Source organism: Cygnus olor, chromosome 1 (genome assembly GCF_009769625.2).
Source record: "Cygnus olor isolate bCygOlo1 chromosome 1, bCygOlo1.pri.v2, whole genome shotgun sequence".
NCBI lineage: Eukaryota > Metazoa > Chordata > Aves > Anseriformes > Anatidae > Cygnus > Cygnus olor.
Window position 1 is genome coordinate 185,548,472 of NC_049169.1, and position 24,239 is coordinate 185,572,710.

The following is a 24,239-nucleotide window of genomic DNA, read 5'->3' on the forward strand; positions in this document are numbered from 1 at the left end:
GTGACTCCCACAGAGGGAATCCAGTTTCTTCCCATTTTCACCATCATTTACAGAAGAAAGCAAGCTTAACAGCTTCACTTAAGTAACTTGACTAGAATCGACTGCATGACACCAGGGATGCATCTGGCACATAGGGATTTCTCACCATCATTTATTACTGTAAATTGTTAGGCAATAGAAATGCTAAACCACATAACTGATGGTATAAAAATCATACAACACGTTAGAGGACTGAACTTCCTGTTCTTTAAGATACCCTCTCCAATAGTTTTTGCTGTGCAATTCCTTTGAATCCTTAATAAAGGAGTCCTTCGTTAATGAGTCCATGGTTTAAACCATGTTGTTTTCAGCTGAATGACACCTGCACAGTAAATGTCTTTTGTTAGCGCAGATTGTCATGATATATCTTAGAGACAGAGGCCATCTACCTGTAAAAGTTATCAAGAAATCCATCAATTATACAGATTGTAAAGTGTCTATGTATTGTCCATTAAACATTATTTGACCATCTTTATTAAATAGGAGATGGTCCCAGTTACCAGTTTTTACTCATGATGTTACTCAGAAAGGTTCTGTAAATACTCTGATATTTTCATGCACTCTGTTTGTGTTAATTTTCAGGTCTGTGCCAAAGTTCATGAAGCGAATGAAAGTACCTGACTACAAGGACAAGAATGTCTTCGGTGTGCCTCTGATAGTTCATGTCCAGAGAACAGGACAGCCGCTTCCCCAGAGCATACAGCAAGCACTACGTTACTTACGGAGCAACTGTTTAGATCAGGTATGAACTTTAGAACTGTTTAGATCAGCTATGAACCATGTCCCTGAACTCCAGGGACATGGTTGATTTTTCTGTAAAGACGCCCTAAACAAACAATGGTGGACCTTTTTGTACTTAGAACCAGAATTATTTGAAGGGTCTTTTATCTCATGTTGGGCCCAGATCTCCTCCAGTGATTTGATACCTGATGCCAATATTGATGGTTGTAATTTGTTTTTTTTTGTATTGAGCTAATGAGCTGAATTCTTATAGACATAACAGTCTTGCTGATTCATACACAATAGCCTACTTCAAAGAATGGTGTGGGATCTTCCTGTCTATTGAGTCAATCCTGAGAAGAATTCAGGATTCCCAGCTTCTACCCGTAAGCTTATGGTTAACTATTGCCACTAAGAGTTAAATGCAGTCACCATTTCACAAGATATGGTACAAAAAGTTTTATTTACTTAGCAAAGAAACAAAAGTCCAAGAACAGAGAGCAAACTCAGCAAAATATTCCAAGTATTCTGTTGACAAAGTCAGATGTATCCAGATAGAGTTGGGTCAGCAGGGGTTCAATGCCAAAGCCATTACGGTACGTTTCCTTTTATAGCGTTCCTAGCTGCAACAAGCCAGTTGGGGAACCCGCATGCTCCAAGCATTTCAGGTGTTTGCATTCCCTTTAATATTCCCTTTAATTACGAGCAGGGCCATCATATTTTTTGCTGTTCTTCCCTTAAGGATGATGAACATAGGGCTGGAAGAACCCCCCAGCTCATTGAGTTCAGTTCCCTATTATTATTAACATCATAGCATATAACTGCTTCCATAACTGCTTTTAGATAGTTGTAAGTTTGAAAGGGGCAAGCAGCATTTTATTCTGCAGGCTTTGCTGCTTCCGCAGCTCTGAGCACGCAGAAAGAGTGTAAGTGGTCAGTTCTGAATCTTTCAATTTCTGATCCCTATTCTGGTTGCTATTCAGGCTGTTGAAAGACCTTCAATATCATCAAGTCCAACCATCAACCTATTTACTTAGTCCCATCACTAAACCATGTTCCTTAATGCCACATCCACACATCTCTTAAATACCCCCAGGAACAGGGACTTTACCACTTCTCTGGGCAGACCATTCCAGTGCTTGACTACCCCCTCAATGAATAAACTCCTCCGATATATCCAATCTAAACCTCCCTTCATGCAACTTGAGGCCATTTGCTCTCTTCCTATCACTTGGCACTTGAGAAGTGATCAACACACTCCTCGCTGCAACTTCCCGGCAGGTAATTGTAGAGGGCGATGAAGTCTCCCCTCAGCTTCCTCTTCTGCAGACCAAACAGCCCCAGTTCCCTCTGCTGCTCCTCATAAGTTTTGTTTTCTAGTCCCTTCACCAGCTTCATTGCTCTTCCCAGCACAAGCAAGTCAATATCGTTCTTGTAGTGAGGGGCCCAAAACCGAACACAATATTCAAGGTGTGGTCTCACCAGTGCCTCATACAGGGGACAATTACTTCCCTAGTCCTGCTGGCCACGCTAGTTCTGATGCAGGCCAGGATGACACTGTCCTTCTTGGCCACCTGGGTAGACTGCTGGCTCGTGTTCAGATGGCTGTCGGCCAGCACTCCCAGGTCCTTTTCTGCCAGACAACCTCCCAGCCACTCTTCCCCAAGCCTACACTGCTGCGTGGGGTTGTTATGACCCAAGCACAGATCCTGGCACTTGGCCTTGTTGAACATCTTGCAACTGGGCTTGGCCCATCAGTCCAGCCTATCCAGATCTCTCTGCAGAGCCTTCCTACCCTCGAGCAGATCAACAGACCCACCTCACTTGGTATTGTCTGCACCTACTAAGGGTGCACTCAATTCCATATTCCAGGTTGTTGATAAAGCTGTTAAGCAAAACTGGTGTCAATACCAAGCCCTGAGGAATTCCACTAGTGACTGGCCACCAGCTGGACTGAACTCCATTTACTGTGACTCTGAGCCAGGCCTTCCAGCCAGTCCTTCCCCAGCAAACTGTACTCCTGTCCAAGCCATGAGCAGTCAATTTCTCCAGGAGAATACTGTGGGAAATGTCATCAAATGCTTTATTAAAATCAAGGGAAACAACATCCATGGCCTTCCCTCATCTACTAGGCAGATCACCTTGTCACAGAAGATCAGGTTAGTCAGGCAGGACCTGCCTTTTGTAAACACATGCTGGCTGCTTCTGATCACTCGATTGTTCTGTATGTGCCATGTGATATTGGGTGACAGTCTTGTTCCCCAAAATGGAGGTCAGAAAAATAAATGTCTAGCAGCTGTGAATCACAGCTGTTTCCTTTTACAGCCAGGGGGAAGACATAGGCCCTTCTTATCATTTCTCCCTGTTGACTGTACAGAGACCTTGTAGCGGTCAGACCTTGACAGCTAATTCCTTGGATGTTGAAAGTGGGGTGAGATGAGTTGTACTAACTGTAATGTAGTGTGGGAATCAAGGGGTGGGAGGAATAACTTGTTGAAAATGTATTAATAGGGGTTGGAAGTGGAAGATGCATAGAGACAATTAGAAAAAAATATATTCTGTAGCTAACATTCCTGGTAATCGCTGGGGTAATCTGGGTTTGAGCTGGGAAACCCAGTGTAAGAAGAAAAGTTATGCTGCAAGCCTGGAATCACTGATGTGATGGAGCTGGAGGAGGAGAAAAATGCCTAAGTATGAGGGAAGTAGATGGGGAGATAAAGATGGACTAGTCAGAAAAGTAGCAGAGCAATAGGAAGAAAGAGTAAAGAGAGGAGAAGTAAATGGGGAAGAAAGTAAAAGGGAGAGTAAAACCAAAGAGAAGGGAAAAAGCTCATACAGGATCTGAGACAGTCAAAAGGAGTGTCCGTGGGCAGTCTCAAGCAAGTATCTGTGCCAAGAAGGAGAGCTTAGTTGCTGGGAAGCATCAGAGCTACATGAAGGGTCATTTCAGCTCAGTTTGAGTTTCAACTCAGGGTGGAATTGGGAAAATACTGAACAGAAAGTGAAGAAGGAAAAGTACAGATCAGAATAATTTAAAATATCTTTCCACCAAAAACCTTTCTAGGCCAAAAAGCTCCAGGCAATTCACCTTCTCTGCTTTACAGTCACTTCCTTTGTTCCCATTTAATTCAAAGTCTCCTAATGCCTGGCCAGAGGTCTAAGCAGCATATAGTCTTCCCACCATCTTGTATATGTGTGTCCATTCTGTGCACTGCAGAAGGCAGTCTTGAGTTCTGAAGAGGCATCAGAGCTTCTGCACTAAGTAAAGTTGAGGTTGCTTTAAATCATTATAAGGTCTGGGTCCTGGCACTGAAATGTCTGAGATGTGAAGAGCTTCACCTTTATTTGTGGAATATATTATTCAGTTTCAGCTTCTGAAATAGAAACTGCTTTGCCTTTGTCAACTGCATCTTTATTTCTGTTATGCAACACATGGCTGCTTGCAGGGTAGATGATCCACAGCATGAGGATAATAAAGAGATGGGCCAAACTAATCTCTGAAAAATCACTGGATTTATAGTCCCATTTTATTTAGAGAATGAATCTGTTATATCAGAGAACAGAGCTAAAACATCTCTTTCTATCAAGCGAAAAACTGTCCTCTTTCAATTAATTGTGAATCTCCATCTCACATCAAAAAAAAAAAAAAAAAAAAGAGTTCAGGTAAATATCATTAAACAAAACAGAGATTGAGAGTAGCAAAACGATGTGCAGCAGGAGAGCAGGAGATTGTGCTGGTGAGATCTGATGTCTGACCTCTCACATCAGACTTAGCTGGAAGTTTTTAAAAGATTCTTTATACCAGCAAGGACTCTTTCCATCAAAATCAGTGAACTGAGCTTTTGCTCTCACCATTTATCTACCACATACCAAAACTGTATTATTTGGATAGAATTAGCATGTGTCCTTCTGTGTCTTCCGCACACATTTCTAAGAGGAAAAGGGATTTGAAAGGAAGAAGGGAAAGGGATAAATGAAAAGAGACAGATGTTCTTTCTTGTATTTCTTGTATTCTTTTGTCAAAACTAAGGAGAGCTTCACCTGTGAAGAGAAATAAAATATGCCAGCATGTACAAAGGGCAAACTCCACTTCTGTAATTCCTAAATATAAATTTAGATCACAAGCAACACTGCATTCACAAATAAGAAGTCATAGAAGAGAAGCAGCTTGCTGCCACTGCTTGCAGTTTGGCATAAGAGCTCATCTCTGTATAGACAAATACATTCCCTCATGGAGCTGCATAGTGTGTGATTCATGTCATCTCTGTTACTAATGTATGAGTTAACAGAAGTCGTAAATATCTTACAACTGTAATGTTCTAGAGAGGTAGCTCAGGATGAAGGGCATATTTCCTTGCCTTTACACTTTTTTCTTGGTGTACAGAAGGCTGAAGAGCAAGACAGTGGACACGGAGGAACTAAAGTCCAAATCAGAAATGTGCCTTTTTATAGATCTTTCTCAATAGTTCACCTTTTCCCCTGCAAAACTGTGGGCAAACAGTGCTAACGTTTCCCAAATGAAAGCCTGGAAACTCACTTGGGAATAAGTAATGTGGTTTAGGCTCAGGAATTCACCCCAGGGGAATTCCATTTGTGAGAACTTCTGTGGCAGGGCAGCACTGCTGTGAAGGCACTCACAGGCCTCATTTTAAGAATTACCACTTCCTCTAAAATTGAAAGCAAACAAGATAAAAAAGTATCTTAGTGACACTGCACAAATAATCCCTCTGCGGCCTCTGCTTTCAAACTGGGGTTTACGGTGGAATCTGGGGGAAGCAGAGAGCAGGAAGGGGAAAAAATAGATTTGGTCTTGATTTGAAAGCTCTACCAGGACGTACTAATCTTTTGCCACAGCATTTATTACTTAGCCGAGCATAATATTTTCTTGTTAGTCTTCAAAATATATACCCAAATAAACATGAGGAACCAGATTCTCAGCTGGAGCAAATCAGCAGACAGTCACCGAAGCCAAGCAAGCCACACTGATTTATATCAACTAAGCATCTTGCTTATACTGTTCAAGCAGCAGCATAGTAACCACATGCACTCTGAACTCTTTGTCTACCATCTGATGAAGAGTTGCAGCATGATTAACTCTTACTGTCCCACCATAAGTTGTATACAAGACTGTAGGCAAGTCACGACTGTGACATTTGCATGAGTTCCTCTTGCCCTTGCCTAGAAGTAAAATAAGCAAACATAGCTTTGGTCATAATCAAAACCTCCTGTAAAATGTTTTTATATATATATATTTTAAGTAACATTGTATTTTTACCCAAATCCACGTGGCACCTTTCTAGGTGGGTCTGTTTCGAAAATCTGGAGTGAAATCCCGAATCCAGGCCCTGCGTCAGATGAATGAGAGCTCCCCAGAAAATGTCAGCTATGAAGACCAGTCAGCATATGATGTGGCAGACATGGTAAAGCAATTTTTCCGGGACTTGCCAGAACCTCTCCTCACAAGTAAACTGGGAGAGACTTTTCTACACATCTACCAATGTGAGTTGCAGTATTTTTATTACTATAAACAACTCAAAGTTATTATAAATTATATAATCATAAATTGTAAATAATTTTGATGCGTTAACACTGAGTGAGATTCTTTCTGCTCACCTCCAAGATGTATAAAAGAACCTCTCTGTGCTCCACATCTTTAGCTGAGAGATTTTTAGAACTGCCTAAAGGCTTCAGCATCAAAATACTAGGAACTTTAATGCAAAGACAGTATTCAAATCTTAAGAAGCTTTGAAAATATCAACCTTACAATCAGAAAGATGCCAAAGGGACAGACAGGCCATGGATATAAAAAGTGTGAATAGACTCCCATTTTTGTCACGCTTCTTTAAATTGTGGGCCCATTTCATATAGACCTCTCAATACAAGTGAGTCTTTCCAGCAAGAAGTGGTACTTGACCATGAGAACATGCAGCTGTGCAGTTCTCTTCATTGCTGTGACTTGATTATTTGCCTTTTCATTATAGTCAACAAAATGTACATGGAAGCAACAAGCTACCTTCATTTACATCCTCAGCTTTTATGTAAAGATATCATAGAGAAATGAAAAAGCCAAGGATTTCTTCTTTTCGTCTCAGCATAAGCAGTCTTCAGCAAAACCTGAGACTCAAATGCATCAGAATGGTGAGAATCCATGTAAATCAGGAAACAACTGTGTATCTTTTGTCCAAACTGAGAAGTAAACAATGAGGAAAACACTGAAAAGCCAAAGGCATTAGAGATTTCCTGAGAATGTCCATTATGAAGGCCTATCAGTCATTACTCTGGGAGATACACACAGGCGTACCCAGCCAACCTAAGCCAAATAATTTGAAGTGCTAAAGAGAAGTATGTCTACTCTTTTCATTTGCAGATGTTTCAGCTGCTGTAACAATAGAAAGACATTTTAAACACTGTATAGTCCCAAGCTAAAGTATCTAAGTAACTTCTGTGCTTCCCTTTACTGTCAGAGCTGTCTGTGGTACGTAGTCACTAATGAATTTAACACCACGGTGTCTTTAAGCTGGTAGAGAAGTGCTGTGATCCTGCATGTGTGAGAGAGCACTGCAAATAAATTTAGTGGATTTTGTCATATGGAATGTCTTCGGGACACACGTGACCTGAAACAGTTGGTGCCCAGTCTTGGAGCATCATTTCGCCCTCTTCTTTCCTGCTCACAGGTTGCAGGGCTTGTCTGCCTGCACATACATCAGTGAGCTTTTTCAGAAAAGCAACAGAAAATGTTGGTGTTCACAAAATGGCAATCACAATCGCTTCCATCAGTGAAGTGGCCAAGGAGAAGATTATCGGCTAGAAGGACATGTTCTACACATCCTTGGAAACAAACTGCCTTTAAACTATTGCGTTATGAAAATTGGGGGTCCTATCTTGGCATAGGAGAGATGCAGAAATACGGCAGATCTCAGTGCCATCAGTGTTATTAGGTCTCTAGCCAGAAGGAACCCCCATTTCTGAGTCAGGAGCCTGCCATTAGGATTCGCAACAGCCAAGAGGCTGAACAGTGCAACATTGCTACCAACAAAAAATGCTGTAAAAAGGTGCCTGGGCTGACTCTGTAACCCTACGTGGATTTGCAGTGGAAAGTCTTTACACTTGTGGGAGTAAAAAGAAAGGCTAGGAAATATATTCTTGAACTGCACAAGTGCTTAAAAGGAATTCAGAAATATTTGATCATGGGTCTTTTTAGAACAAGGTAGGAAAAGGAAAAAATGGGCTTTTGTAGACACTGGAGAACAATGTTTGGATTAAAAACAAGTAGCAGTGTTTGTTTCCACTTGGACAACAACAAATATGTTCTTCTGTTTTAGATGGTACTGACAGAAGAATGTTGAAAATTACTGGGATACCAATTGTATTTCATAATGTCTGCAATTAAATAAATCTGTAGCTGGGACTTTTTCTTCCCATTCATCCTGTTTAACAAATTATTAATGTGAGGTTAGAAAGGATTTTTCCTCTCTTAGTTTGTTGGCAAGGGATTTCTGATTTTCTGGGAGTTACTGAACATCTTTTTCAGATATCCAGGACTTTTTTCATATACCCCAAATGGCTTGATTTCCTGTAAAACAGAGGAGTGGGGATGAGAAGATTAGTGTAATAGTCTGTGTGGCTTAGCATTGATGAAACTTTCTCCATTTTCCTAAAACCCTCAGCTGCCTATTGTTTACAAATCTATGGCTTGAAAGGTTGGCCAGTCTTCTTCTCTATGTATGAGACCTGCCAGCACAGCAGGACAGATGGATGAGTACCAGAAGGGTATGTGGAGTGAAGACAAGTTCCTTAGATTTAGCAAAGGCTCCTCTGACTTCTCAGAAAGACCTGGCCTCACCGCTTCTTGAAAATCAGAAACATTGCACTGCGTTCAGTTTGTCACTCGTGTCTAAAAGCTTTTAAAACAAAGTGCTTGTGCAAGGCTACCAGGCAGAGCTTAAAAGCTGGCTGTTCCCTGTACTGTAATTCTGCTTTTGTTGTTCTTCTCTTTGATTATACTGAGTATATGTAATACCCAGAGGAGGGCTCCAAATCCAAACTGAGAAAACGTATGGTAGTTTTAGACATGAATCTGTCTGAGATGCTATTTAAGCATATCCATTACTGCTTTCATGAAAGTGTCTTACAGCTTAGGACACAAGTGTAAGTATTTTCCTGAAGCTTCTCTAAGACTTTTGAACTGTCTTCCCAAGGGACAAAATAATCCTGAAAAATAGCAACTAAAGATAGGAGTACTGGGTGCTCCTTTCACAAACTTTAAAGGAAGTTCAGACTCTTTCTTGGGAAACACCTTTTCAAATGAACAGAGGAATGTCATCAGCTGTCTAGGCAAGCTGTACGTGATGGAAGAGCAGACATCACAGCCTTCCAGCAACCAGCTGGTCTTCGCCCCTTCATCCCCTGTCGTCTGCCTCTTCAGAAAGCCATTCCCAAAGTGTGAATTCTTGTTAACAGGATAGAGTTAACACAGTTATCTCGGTGTTAGATAGAGTCAACACAGTTAACCAGTTGTCTTCTGGGCTCCGTGTTTGATCTTACAATTAACCCCACTGGACGTCACTTGCTTTTCCACAGACGTCCCCAAGGAGCAGAGGCTGCAGGCGGTGCAGGCGGCCATCATGCTGATGTCAGATGAGAACCGGGAGGTTTTGCAGACCCTGCTGTGCTTCCTGAGCGACGTCACCTCCGTGGAGGAGAATCAGATGACTCCTATGAACATAGCTGTTTGTCTGGCCCCTTCCCTCTTCCATCTCAACATAGTGAAGAAAGAAAGCTCTCCAAGGTAAGTTTCTTCTTAACACTATAAATAGGCATGTCCTTAACACAAGGGGATGCTTTCGGTGGTTCTAAAGGCATACAGGGTAACATTTTCCAAAGTGTCTGCTTTCCACGACACATTACACAGGGCACGGCTTCAGCAAGAGGGGAAAGCTGATACTGCAGAGCCAGCAGCACACTTGCATAGGCACAGAAGGTGTTTTCGCAGGCCCAGCAGGGTGTTTCTGTCTGTGCAGTGTGAATATGCAAGTGCCGGCTTTTCATGCAAAATTTCAATGACACACTAGTGAGTTTTGCATAAGTAATGTTGGCTTCTGAGAAGGAAAAGGGCCTGATTTTGCTCTGGTTGAAGTCAAGGACCGACCGTGTTTTACACGATTTTCACATGTCATTTTTCAGTGAATGGTACAAGGTGTAAAGCCGTGTCCTTGATAGAGCCAGTGGGTGTTTGCAGAAATGAAGCGCAACGCTTGTTAAGGGAACACCAGGCACAGGCAGGACAAGTGTGGGATTGTAGAACAGGAAATCCTGATCCCACTTGTATCACTGAGTTTATTTCAGGCCGTGTTAAGGTGATGTGTAACATGATGAGTGTAGCTTAAGCAGGGCATAGGCCCTGCTAAACATAAGCGGCCCCAGCTTGATGTCCCTTCTGAGATTTTTTCCAGCTTTTACCTTTGCTGCAGTAATATTTTAGATAAACATTTCTCTTTTAAAAAAGGCCAGTGGTCTGAACAATCTTTGTGATAAACACAAGTTAAAGATAGACTTTTCACTCTGGTGTTAAGAACATCCTGCAGCTATGTTTGCTTTCATATTAAAAAGATTCAGCTCTTTTTACCTGAGACACTGAATTCAATTACAGAGTAATACAGAAAAAATATGCAGCAGGGAAGCCAGATCAGAAGGACCTCAGTGAAAACCTGGCAGCTACTCAGGGACTTGCTCACATGATAATGGAATGCAACAAACTTTTTGAGGTGAGTGAGAGACTCAAACGGCATTATTCATGGACACATAATGCAGTATCCTTTGAAGTATTTATGTTCATGCTTACATTTTCTATCTGCTATTAGCACAGAGATTGATGGTGCCTCACTTATTTGTAAACCTGCTCCATCTAAAATTTATTTATTTCATTTCTTTATGACTGTTCCCTACTAGCAGTTGAAGGTGCAACTATTAAAAATGCAGAGTAATTATCTGTGGCAGTTTTCAACCCAAATTACAGGATTAGGAAATTTTAGTTTAATTAAAATCAAAATCTGCTGTTTTAACATTTCATTTTATTATAAAGCTTTTAGTACCTCAATTAAAACTAATCCATCTCAAAAAGAATAGCTGATACATTTTTTGTGTGTTATGCAATGAAGTTAAAATCACACAGGGATATGCAGTCTTTCCCTGAGCTACTTTCACTGCAGGTGTAGGAGAGGTAATGCGTATAACTCCCTTCCCCAAGAGCACAAAGTGACATTTCTAGGGGAGTGACGCAGTCGTATTGACATAGAGTTGATCAGTCTAATGTGGTTCTGCCTGAGTGGTGCTATTCTGCCCCGTTGACTGTTCCATTATATTGCCTTGATTTCTCAGCGTGTGTAATAAGAAAAGACAGAAATAGGTGACCATTTCACTGATTGTAGGCTCATTGCAATTGGATGCTAAGTGGTCCATCAGCCTAGAAAGCATTGCTTTAAGGAAAAGTTCTCAGCAGGAGGTTTTCTCTGTGTGCTTTCTCCCACTTCTGTGGTACAGGTCCCGCACGAGATGGTAACCCAGTCCCGAAACTCCTACATTGACGCAGAAGTGCATTCTCCCACCCTGGACGAACTTGGGAAACAAGCGGATGAGGAAGGAGGGAGCTACCAGATGTACCTTGAAAGTCTCATGCAGAATCTCCAGAAAGAAGCAAAAGAGAAATTCAAAGGATGGGTCACATGTTCCAGTATGGAGAACACAGAACTCGCCTACAAAAAGGTAATTTGTGGAGACAAGGAAGAGGCAGTAAACAAAAATGAAATACACCCTACCTCTGGGACACACTGACTTGTTGCATGACTAAACCCTTCTGTCTGCTGACGCAGAAGATTTTTTAAAAGACCACTAAAACCTGTTAAAAATGTAATGTAATAGTGATCCAAATGGGAGATAAGAGGACAAGGCACACAGAACAATCTAAGGTCTCAAAAAAAATGGATGAAGTGATACAGCCAACAATGCAACCGGAAAGAGGGCTGAGAGTTAACACGTAGCATTTACTGGGGTAAGATTTTGACTGGAAGAGACAATTTCTGACGGTCGCCTGTTTGCCAGCAGTTCAGGGCACACAGTCAGAAGAACGGTATTAAAAAACCTTTTCAGGCTGCATATCCTCTTGTCCTTGTTTCCAGTGCATTTTTGATAACTGCAACCTTTATTGAAATTTCTGAAGCTGCTCCAGTCTCGGTCACTCCTGCAGGGAAAGCCAGACGGCTGCAGACAGAAGGTGCTGCAGGGTCCCTGCAGGCAGTGGGAGTCCAGGAGTGCTCAGCCTGGAGAAGAGGAGGCTCGGGGGGATCTCATCCATGTCCCTAAATCCCTGAAGGGAGGGCGCAGAGAGGACGGAGCCAGGCTCTGCTCAGCGGTGCCCAGTGCCAGGACAGGAGGCCATGGGCACAGCCGGGCACCCAGGAGGCTCCCTCTGAGCCCCAGGCAGCACTTCTGTGCTGGGCGGGTGACGGAGCCCTGGCACAGGCTGCCCAGAGAGGCTGTGGGGTCTCCTCCTCGGGGATCTCCAGAAGCCGCCTGGACGTGGTCCTGGGCAGCCTGCTCTGGGTGTCCCTGCTTGGGCAGGGGTGGCACCAGGGGCCTCCAGGGGGCCCTGCCAGCCTCAGCCATCCTGTGGTTCTGTGAAAGGCACTGGAAGGGGTGTGGAATCGGGGTGGTGAGGGGACAGGAGGCATCATTTCCCCTGTTAAGTGCAATTCCTCTGTTAGGACAAAGAAATCACAATTCTGATTTATAGTCAGCTTCTGTGCATGACTCCTCCAGGGAGGTACTGCAGGAGTTTGAGGAAGCAGGGCTCAGGTGGGAGTAGGATGTGGGAGTGGGGAGGGAGTGAATGTGGTGCAAGCATGGAGACAAGCACTGTACAGGGGACTGGGAGCAGCCTAGGACTGGGGCAAGAAGACTGGAGAACTGACAGCTATGGGGAGGAGTTATAACAACATAAAATAATTTAAAATAGGAGACGTGGCAGCTGGATTTCTGGAGACACAATCCTGCGTCTGTGAGAGGTGCTGGGAGGTTCTGGAGCACTAGAATTCATAGGTGAAGATGCCAGGAAAGCAGGGCTTGCAAGGTCCAGATAACTTGTTTGCCGCCTCAAAGACAACGACCCTAAAATTATGCAGAAATGTATGTGTGTAATTTAAGATATTCATCTTACACATAACCCAGCACTTTCCACTCCCCTTACTGCATGCTGTAGAGGTGTAACAGGAGCCATGAGCTAGTAAGATCTGGAAAAAAGTTTGTGTGTTCCTTCTTTGAAAGGTGCTTTCCCAATACTTCCCTTGCAGCTATTTTGAGGTAACATCTGTGTATCTGACACAGAAGTAAATCAACATGTTTTCTTCTCCTTCGAGTTCCGTTCTTCCACTAATTAGCCAGGCAGGCTGGCCCTCAGTCCCAGCCACTGCCCAAGGTGATAGCTTTGTTTCAGATCAGTGTTTCAGTCTGTCCTTTCATCTGTTTTCAGTTCTACACGCACATATTCATTGCACTTCGGATGCTTGAGGTTGAAACAGCGTCTGTCACCCCAGAGATAATGCAGCAGCTCTGCTGGCACAATGAGAACTGGTCCAGATATACATTGCTGTGGGAGCAGGAGTATTGTTATCACTTCAGTTTTCCATCAGAGACTAGTGTGCATATATTTTCACATGCAGAAGAGGAGCAGGAATAGCGATAATAGCGATGATTAGCAGGGAAATTTGCATGCTCTTAAGCTTCATCTTAAACTTAAGTTGGATACCCGTATCAAGATTTTGTCCTGTTATTCTGTGCTGAATGTTTGCATATAAATCATGGGGGTTTTATGCTCTGTTGCTTTACTCCAGGTTGGGGATGGGAACCCCCTAAGGCTTTGGAAGGCGTCAGTGGAAGTGGAGGCCCCCCCGTCAGTTGTCCTGAACCGAGTGCTGAGAGAACGGCACCTCTGGGATGAGGACTTCTTGCAGTGGAAGGTGGTTGAGAGCCTCGACAAGCAGACGGAAGTTTACCAGTACGTTTTGAACAGCATGGCTCCTCATCCTGTCCGGGATTTTGTTGTTCTAAGGTAAGCTAAGGGCAGTTCTCCAGTATCTTTGCTTCCTGCACTGCGGACAAGGAAGATCTGTTCTTATCTCACCTCAGCCTTAGCATCTGTAAATTGTGCTTTGAGAACTCCACTTCTGGGCAGCAGCATTTATTTGAAATTAAAATTGTACACCTAGAGCATGCTGACCTTTTCTCTGATGTAATTTGAGCAGCACATACTCCTGAGGCCATAAATATCATTTATTCCTTAGAACAGATGCCTGATAATAGCTGCTGTTCTCTTAGCTTTGTTTGTTGTCAAAACAGTGCAAACAGAACCCAATTGTTTTTTACCCTGCTCCTGCTGTTCTCTGGAGAGTGTTTGATGTTTAGGAGCCAAAGGTTTAGTAAAGAAGATAGCAATGCTTTTAAGTGGAGGTTCTTACATGGTCCCTATATAAGTTGTTATTTTAGATTTGAGGTTGAAGACTTTGTAGACCAAGAAATGCTAACCCATAAAAATCATAGTGTGGAAATGAACAGAAGGAGGTAGTAGATTTGTGTTCTGAGCCTTTTCCAGGGGATGAGATCTCTGAAAGAAATGTATTGCAATATATCAATATTCCAAATTCAGACCCAGTTCTGCCCCTGTCTATGCGCGCATACTGAGCAGACCAAAAAAATTCCTCTTATGTACATCCTGCCTTTGAAATCCTGGCCCTTTGCTTGCTAGGGGCTATTGCGGAGCTGCTGACATATTTCACTTGCAGGGTCAGTCCTACAGTTACTTATTTCAGGATAATTCTGTGCGTTCCCATTCTTGGTCACTGCTTTCTTTGACTGAAATGATGTGCCAGACAAATACTAAGCAGTTTTGACAATGGAAATAGTCCAGTGAGTCAGAATTGCATTAGAGGGAACAAAGATTGAAGGAAAAAGATGAGCCCAATAAAATATAATTTTAATAGTACATCCCTTTTATGAACTTCAGTATTCTCTTCAAGAATGATGACATGCAGATATTGTTGGAATAAGGGAAGAATTATTGGAACTCTTAGATGAAGATTTTGAAAAAAATTTCTATAAGTCTTTACGATGTGAAAACTAGTCTTTCCATTAATCTATCTCTTCTGCCTTCCTACAGAATATTGGGCTTAATTAATTTTATAATTAATTTTCTTAAATAATATTATCAATTTATACGAGTGATAAATTCGGCCCTCTGCGTGGCACCCAGAAGATTGTCTGGGAGCGGCAGGGAGGTTTTGATGACCATAATTCTATCCTCTTATTTGCCACTTAATTCACTATTAGGTTTCATGGTGTTTTATGTTCTTTAAAGACCTGCTGTGCAGTCGTATCAGTTAAAGGAAAATCTTGCCATCAAGTCCTCATTCTTTTCACTAACCTAGGCAGAATGACCCCGAAGGACTGAAATATATATCACAAAACAGAATCCTGGTGGGTTTTTAAGGGCTGGAAACAGCCGTCAGGCAGATCTGACAGTTTCTGTTGTTTATCTCTTTTGATTTATATCATTATGTCTAGAACAAGGTTAGCCAGTGATATCGCGGTCAATTTGATACGTTATGATTGGTGGGAAGCAAGCAGTGAAATTATAATTCACCTCTGGGGACATGAATACATATATTTTAAAAGACCGCCATTTTCCCCCTTCCCAGTCAAACTGGTGGTTGTGAAAAGATAAAAACGTAGTCCTTTGGGTTTTAATTCACCAGTCATAACGAGGGGATTGGGCTCCCTTGAGAAGACCATAAGGGTAAGAGTATAGGGCCAGTGTTTCATATGCCTGGGATCTGAAGCAGCTCTCAGCTGCCCTGCACGTACATCACTTTTCGTTAAAGATTCCTCAGTTGTTTAGTGTTAGTTAAGCATTACAGCACATCTGTGTGTGAGGTGTACCCATTTTTATTGCTGTAAGATATTTATAGAGAAGTACAGCAACCAGCCTAAAGCCATATAACCAAGAGTAGGAAGTCTTCTGAAATCTCACATAGTTTTCTACTTCAGAAATGATGCAACTAAGTGTCATGTAGTTACCAAAATAATGCGGTCACAGCTAAGCACGGTGCAGGCAGTGGCTCAGCATCTCACTGGAGATGTCTCTCCATGTTCTGCATCTCCTAAGACAGCTCATCATTTTTATTAATGCACATACACATGCAAAACCTTCTGAAGTCAGTCTCTTCCTGCATTTTCTTGAATAACAACTCAATTTCATATAAAAAAATGAAGAATGGTAAAGCATCTGCTGATGTCCAAACTTCATCAGTCTTTAAAAGCAGCTTACCTGCTTCCCAAGGTGCCATAATCCCTACCTCAGACAGTCTGTAGCAAGGCGATGCACATCATGCAGTACAGTGGAAATTTCTTATTTCTTCCCACAGCATGGGAAAAGAATATAAACTGTCATGTGAGATCCCAGGCAGACAAGTAGGATGTGAGGCACCAGAAAATGTAGAGAATGCTAACAGAACAAGAAAAAATGTTAAGCATTGAAGTCTAGATCTCCTGAACCTGTGAAAAACATCTGTACAGTCCGTCAGAGAGGCTAGAAACTTGGGAGAGGGAAAAAATGAAACAAGTGACAGTGCTCAAAATAAAAATATATCTTAACAGGCCAGCCCAAAACCTGACTGCTTGAGGAAAGAAACACACTGGTAATCAGGAAACAACTACCTATAATTGGCTGACAAATGTGGTGACATGTTCATGAAATTTCACAGTAATAGTACTTTTTCCTGTGTAAAATTTCCTCAATAGTTGTGTAATGTTGGTGAAAGAAAATGTGGTTCTGTGCTCCAGAAAATGCCCCTTTCCTTCTATAATGGAAGAGAGCATACAGCACGGATCCTGGAAGAAGAGGTAGAAAACCACTGTTTTTTCAGGGCCTGCAAAAGCATGTTGGTTCTTGCTGTGTGGCATTGGAAAGGAGAAGCTTTCCAACGAGATGTCTCTTTGGAGTAACAGTGAAGAGGAGGGAAGCAAATGGATGGTGCCTTTGTGGGTGCCTGGGTGATCCATCCCTCTATGGGGTAGTTGGTGAGGATTTTGGTTCAGATGTTTGCTTGACAGCAAACCAAAGCCTACCTAAGGAAAGGAAGCGTCAACTTCACTGTCATTCCTAAGCAAGTTAACGTGAAATTTCAGCCTTTGGCTAGTTCAAAAAATTAGCCATGTTAAGAATATTTTGCCAGTGCTGCTCAGAGTGTGTAGAGGCAAATGACAACGACGTAATTGTCACCAGCCACCTCGGGAGACTTTCCTCAGCTGCTGTGCATCAGTGGATATTAGCAGCAGAACATCCTGCTAAAATGTGCTGCCTTTATACTTATCATCACCAAGAGTATTGCACGTTAGTGTCATTGATTAAATAAATGCACGTCATTAAAATTAGATGCCTCGAAACATGTCCTAGGAGTTTCAGGAGACAGTGTTGGTAGCAGTGAGGATTTCTGCTGGGCTAAACTGAATTTGCTGCTCTGTAACAGTCTGCATGGGTGCAGTGCAACATTTCAGCCTTTGCTGGATGGCTTGTGCTCACTTTATGGCCTTCCCAAAACTTAAGAAAATGGGCTATTTCCTACCCAAATGCCCGTAACATTGCTGGAGTAGTGCTGTATCCCAGCCACTACTGCACTGCACGTCATATGAATTTCCAGTCCTGCAGTAATTAAATTTGTTTGGAATCAGAGTGGATTAACATTTAGCAGGTCGGATGTATGAGCAGAGCGATTGCCTGTCCGTCTGCAGAGGGCAAAAGGCTGTGTCATGCCCTCTAACACATGACGGTTACAAAATCCTTGTGAGGAGAAGCAAAATTTCTCCACCTGGAGCCAGCAGCAATGTCAGTGAGTGGCTGTTCCACATCAGGCTCAGATTCCCAGCTTGGTGGGGGGCAGCAGAATCAGATGGACATCGCCTTTCAGGAAAATAATGTAAATAGCACTGATTGCACGATCTCTCCCTGAGTCATCTCAGCAGGTGGGCATTTGGGGGGTTGATTTGCCTACTCCTGTACCAAAGTATCCTAACCTCTGAGCATTTCTCATCAGAATTACGGTACCCACCATTAAAATTAATACATTTCCAGGAGGGAAATCTAACAACTGAGCTTGATAGATTTCTGTGGCCTGTCTTGAGCAACAGTCCTAACAAAATTGGTACACAAAACTCCTCCAGGGACACCTAGGACATCACAGGCAACATCTCCATAGGCAAAGTCAGTTAACGTGGCTCTGAGAACTGCTCAGTTTCCCACCCTCTCTGTTTCTCATGGAAACCTTGTGCAGGTTTTGTGGCTGCCTACCTCTGACAATTGCCCACCTCAGTCTTATCCAATCTACACCATGTTCTGGTGCCAGCACTGTATTTTAACTTAAATATGTCTCTTCTCCCACTCTTGTGTTTTTCCCTGCTTGTATTTGTAGGCAATAGTCTTTCATTGGCCTTCCGAGAGATGGCTCTTTGGCCTTACAAAGTTTTTCCACTTACAAGTGGAAAAACAAACTGTAACTTTAACTCTGGTTCTTGCTTCTCTGCCCAAAAGCCTACTTACTAAAGCACTTGCATCTCGAATGTGTTGCTGCAGGACATGGAGGACAGATTTGCCAAAGGGAATGTGCATGCTGGTTGCCATGTCTGTGGAGCATGAAGAGGCTCCTCCTATGGGAGCTGTACGAGCCATCGTGATGGACTCTCAGTACTTGATAGAGCCGTGTGGCTCAGGAAAAGCCAGGCTGACCCATATCTGCAGGATTGACCTGAAGTAAGTATCCCGCCTACAAAAAGCAAATGTCCATTCAACAGGGCAAAAACCACCAGCTCAGAGAGGGGAGGTGCTGGGAACAGAGGGCATAGTTAACATAGCTTTGCTGCTTTGGAGTCCTCTTGTGGTCTTTTGTGTCCACCAAGCTCATTTCTATGTTCAGCATCTACTGTCATTATAATGTGATCATAGAAATAAAATCTGGTTGTTTGATTACTGCAAGGGAGCACTGCAGAGTACGCTTACAATGACAAGTATTCAAATTCCCCAACAACACCACAGGCAGCGGGGAGTAGGGGGCATGGCAAGCCCATTCCTGTGGAGCATAGTTCTTGAGTATTTGAATTTCTCAATAACTGTGTCTTTCCATTTCTTCAGAGGACATTCCCCAGAGTGGTACAACAAAGGCTTTGGACATCTGTGTGCAGCAGAAGTTGCCAGGATCAGAAACTCATTTCAGCCTCTGATTGCTGAGGGACCAGAAACAAAAATCTGAGGAAGTGTTCCTGGAAATGTGGACGTGTAAATCAGGGTATGGCCAGAGAACAGGAAGACAGAAAGCAAAGACCTTATTTAAGTTACAGAAGTCTGACCAGACCTGGGTCTGTACAAAGGTGAAAAAGGAATTTTATAGGAAAGTTCTTTTATTCTGGAGACTTCACCTCCCACATCCCTTCTGTATTAATTTCAGTTATTGAAGTAGATCTTTCCTCAAAGAGCTTTTATCTTTATTACTTTGAAATCAGACTATTGCCATTACTTGTGTGTTACATAACTCTGGTATTTAAAGGCTTCTGAGAAGCATATTTTAATTGTAAATAAATTATGTACAGTATGTATATATTTATCTATATTATATCTATCTATATATAAGTATATGTATAAATTAATTATTTTGTATATAACTCAGTGCTTTGTAGAGGAAATCACTTGCATCAGTTGGACTTCAAATGAATCCATCACTTGTTTCTTAGTGTGTCACTGCTACATAAGCTGTGTTTGCTATTATCACAGGGCTACCAGACATAATCCGTGTGATAACAGAAACGTCTTTTCTTGAATTTGTTTTGTGTTTGTGTGCTATGAGAAGGTACCTAGAAATAGATGTAGGAAGAATTAAAAGAGCTAAGGAGGAGAGAGGTTGTTGTATGTTTAAAAATAATGAGGAGAGGATCCGTTTCACCAAATAAAATACGTGGAAATGTAACTGAGATGGACATTTTGAAGGCTGTTTATATTCAGCTGCAGAAAGCTTGTGACTGTTAGTACAAGATATCATTGAAAACTTACCTATTGCCTTAATTAATGGTATATCCGCCACTAGAGAACCTCACTATTTGCAGTGTTCAAAGTAACTGCTTTTTCTTAAAAAGTACAAGATAACGCCATGTGTACTGAGGTGTCTGAAATCAGACTGCTAAGTTACTAAGCTGTAAATCTTTTGTTTAGCATTTTGTCTAGGCTCTGAGTAAGCATTTCTGTCTTGTTCTTTCCTTCTTCCATAGAGATGGCTAATTATTAAGAAGCTCCAAAGCAGATTTTCCACATCCAATGGACACAAAGATGTGCAGATGAATAAATACCATGCCTTTTAATGCTCATACTATAAAAATAACTGAACTTTTTAAAGCTTTTAAACACATCTCAGAGATTTAAAAGATTAAATGCAGGTTATACTCGGGAAGATCGCTTTTATAATAACAGCAAGCATTTTTGTATTATATTGCACTGATCTGCATGATCCTGCCTCTGTATGCATTGGTCGGAGCAGGATCAGCCCTGACTATGAGGAATAGGAGCCATTTAAGCCTGTTATATCATTTCATTTTCAGGGACCTATTATTTTGCTAATGGAAGAATGCTTTAAAAGTAATAATAAGGATTTGTTGATGTTACCATTGAGGCAGGGTTCTCTTTTTTTTAACTAACCTAAGACCAAAAGTGATATTACATCTACAGTTCAATAAGAATGTACAAGCCTGTTGATACTGTTCTTCATTAATCACATGTGTTCACTTTGACTTTATTTATTGCTGCATAAACCAGCCAAGTCATTCATAGCCAGTGTTTTAGCTCAGTCCTTCCAACAAAAGCCACTGAGAGTTAGTATGTAGCCAATTAAACACCAGAGACATTTCCTACCTGAAGCTACAGTCTTGCGCCCTGATCCAGTAAATGGTGAAGTCTTCCTGTGCAGTGGCTCTGCCAGTGCTTTGAATCTGCCCCAAGAAGAGGGGCTGTGGGTAGACAATTGTTGCTAAAGCACGGCCCCACGCACCATCGTGCACATGCATAAGGGCTGTGCTGGTGGGGGGGAGACCCCCACCATCTGAGGAAGTGAACCTGCAGGAGCTTGGGGTAGACAGGGGAAGGGTGACCCAGCACGGTGCCACCGTAGAGCAGCAAGACCCTGAAAAAGTTAGTCATCTTCCCCCCTGTGAGCTGCTCTTATCTTTCTCTCTGTCTCACCCGTTTTTCATTGTGTGACTCATAGGATCAGGGAGGCGGGTTGGCTGTGAGCTCCTGTGTTGAGTTTATGGTCAACATTAGATGCAACAAACAACCATCGGGTGGTTTAAAGTATTAAGAGAGAGTGCTCTCACCCTGTGTGCCCATAATGAGGTCCAGGTGCTCCCCAGGTGGCAGTCCACCACCATTGCGCATATCTCACCTTCCTGGGAGTGAACGGTGGCTCTCGAGGTGCTGGGGCAAGGCCAGTCCCCTGCTGCCGTCAGAACTGCGATCCCAAGATGCGGCACCTCTTCCCAGTAATGCCTGTAGCCGTGGCAGCAGGCTTCATGACGGCTGTTTTCCAAAACAGGAGCAATTAGAGCACTGCTGCTACATTAGTTTGCATAAATGAATACAATAGTGCCTCAGTATTAATGGACACAGATTCTCTGGCATTGGGAATGGCAATTGTCTGACACTAAGCAATTCCTTAAGGAAGTGAAGGGAAAACCCGGACAGTGGTTTTACCCTGTCTGAAAACTCAGCTGGAAGGGCCCCTCTGCCACCTGCTACCATTAGCAAGGTAGGTTTGTCCTCCTACCATTGCAAAAGCTCTGTCATGTGCTTCCAGCATCTCTAAGCCATGTATCAATGAAATACATTTTCATTAAAATGCGCATTATGCCATGTCTACCATTCAGCTACCACAGTATTTTTTATTGTTATGTTGCCATTGAGAATACATTACGATGATTACATTTTTAAATGTTATATTCATATCAATACCTCATATTTTTACCTCATCTGTTGGTATCAGTCATTAGTTGTAAATAAATAATTGCAGAGTTGAATAAATTTGCATACACTAAAGAATCAAATTTCCTTAACGTGTTTATTTCATCCATTGGCTAAGGACGCAAGCACGGTACACTTAAGCTGTTCCTTTCTTTATTACAACCTGCTGTACACTAAGCTGATCTGATATGAGACTTCAATAACTGTTTTAGGCTCAAAATGATATTGTTATCTATTATGATTATCCTATATTGTCCCTAAGTATACCAGAACTTCATGGCAAAGACATGTAAGGGGAAAGTATTTTCCCAATAAGCCATTGGGTTAGGATGGCTGCCTTGTGAAAGGTAAACTCAAGTCTGCAATAGTACTTAGGCTCCTGACTCTCCTGAATTCAGCCATGTTTCTGCATCTAGATACTCGTCAATAATCTGTGTCTAGGTTTGTGAGAGTGACAGTGGAGCTGGGATGCTGAATGTTGAGTTCACATTTTCTGACATTAGCCGTCTCAAATCCACCAAGCTGCTGCAAAAGAGAAAAAAGATGCGACAACAGAACAGTGATTCCTGTGGTTTGTCTTACATGTATCTATGGATGGAATTAATTTCCCTTCAGATGAGCCTGTCTCTCTCCAACTCTCTATTGAATTATTGAAAGAAAAGGAGTCTCAGCAAACAGGATACAGAGGAGGAAGTCAGCTATGAGATCATCTAGGAGGGAATAAGTCTGTATGTACCACCATTCAGGGAAAGCTAATTATTATAATTTGGAATGAAAGAAAGCACTTCTTTCCAATTCTCTGCCATGATAGAGATAAGCAGCTGTGTAAGTCTGTTCTTTATTGCAAAAAAAAAAGTACAGTATGTCATCTGATCTCATTCCCAGCTCTCCTTCCACCCACCTGTAGCAATGTCAGGGTAAATAAACCATCCTAACCCTAACTGCACTGATGTTCAGCTCCTGGTGTGTGCAGCCTTTACAATGTTGACTTCTCGGGCATCCATCATCCTTATAACCTCTTGCAGAAGTCATAAACAAGGCATACCTCTGTCTGATGCACTTGCTCTGCAGAATCAGTATCAGCCTTGGAAGATCTTGGCATGCCTAAGAAACGCTGCTCTTTGAAGCCGCAGGTAGTTGTTAGAGAAGAGCACGGACTGAACATACTGAAATGACTGTGAGATGAAAATGTTGAAAGAGAATACACAAGAATACACAAGAGACTGCAAATTAAGTAGGAGAGGATGAAAAATGATACTGTCACTTTAGTTCAGTAGTGACATGGGAGAACCAGGGACAGAATACAGATCTTGCCAGACAGAGAGCAGCACTTAAATGGCATGAACCACTCATTCTTTAGCAAGGATTTAGCATGGATCTAGCATGGGCGTGTCATGCTCTCCTTGCCAGATGTGGAACTGTTACAGCTACACCAGGGCTTCATTGGGATTGGTACTAGGCCAGGCAGATCCTGTTAAAACCTCATCGCAGTGTGCCAGGATTGAGATACGGGACATCAAACCCCAGATTCAGAACAAAGTGTGTGTTCAGACTTTGCTAAAATGTACAAATTTAAATTATGAGGCATTTAGTTCCCATACACTCAATATCATGGTCACCTAGCTACAGTATGTAGAAGCAAAGACTTTTGTCCAAAGATGATGCCGAGCAGATACACGCATAGCACTTTGCAACTGTAGACTGTCCTGCTTCAGGGTGCAAGAAACTGAGCTCAGCAAACACACCAGTGCTTGGAAAGGAAAGGCTAACACCGAGCTGAGCACTGTCTGGGTCAACGAGTAAACAAGAGGGAAAACATAAGTACGCTGTAGATAACCATTTGCCTGTCTTTTCTAGGCTTCACACACTTCCTAGATACCCTCCCTAATCCACAAAACACCCCAGACACCAGAAACTTTATGCTTCTAATGAAGGCATTTCTAGCATTCTTTGGTCTAAAAACGTGGATTCTTACCTCCTTCCATCCCTTGATTCTGAAATGAAGATGTCTAACCTGTTACCCTACTACTGACCTCTCACCAATAGTTATTTTCCTCTGCTCCCTTCTTCTGTCTGTGCCCAGCTCTAGAGCCCCACGTGCACCACAGCAGGCGAGACAAGGAGGCTAATGGTCTACACACCACGGACTGCTCTTTACCTTGAGCAGAGACTTGAACCACAGCGTGCGTTTGGTTGGCACCAATTTGCAAGGAGACAAGATGGGGTCCAGGTTGTGACTGCACTTTAACGAGAAAATGCCTTGATCTGTGGCAGCCTCTTCTGCACCAGCAGGAAACCGCCCTGCTTGGAGAGAGCAGCTGCACAGAGCTTCACTGACGTGCCAGCGAGAGGCTCACAGCTTATTTCTTAATCAAAATGCTCG

General features: G+C 42.5%; 1 protein-coding gene across 8 annotated transcripts in view; it reads left to right on the plus strand.

The window, feature by feature from the left end:
* Nucleotides 1-21,927, plus strand: part of STARD13 (StAR related lipid transfer domain containing 13) — a 296,363-nt gene extending 274,436 nt beyond the window's left edge. For all 8 annotated transcript variants that reach the window (XM_040543764.1, XM_040543770.1, XM_040543777.1 and 5 more), the window contains 8 exons: nt 622-781; nt 6,060-6,258; nt 9,340-9,547; nt 10,409-10,523; nt 11,299-11,520; nt 13,644-13,861; nt 18,434-18,610; nt 18,989-21,927. In XM_040543764.1, coding sequence (XP_040399698.1) covers nt 622-781; nt 6,060-6,258; nt 9,340-9,547; nt 10,409-10,523; nt 11,299-11,520; nt 13,644-13,861; nt 18,434-18,610; nt 18,989-19,106 — 1,417 coding nt within the window. In that variant the 3' untranslated portion in view covers nt 19,107-21,927. The remainder of the gene's footprint in view (nt 1-621; nt 782-6,059; nt 6,259-9,339; nt 9,548-10,408; nt 10,524-11,298; nt 11,521-13,643; nt 13,862-18,433; nt 18,611-18,988) is intronic.
* Nucleotides 21,928-24,239: the final 2,312 nt, after the last annotated feature.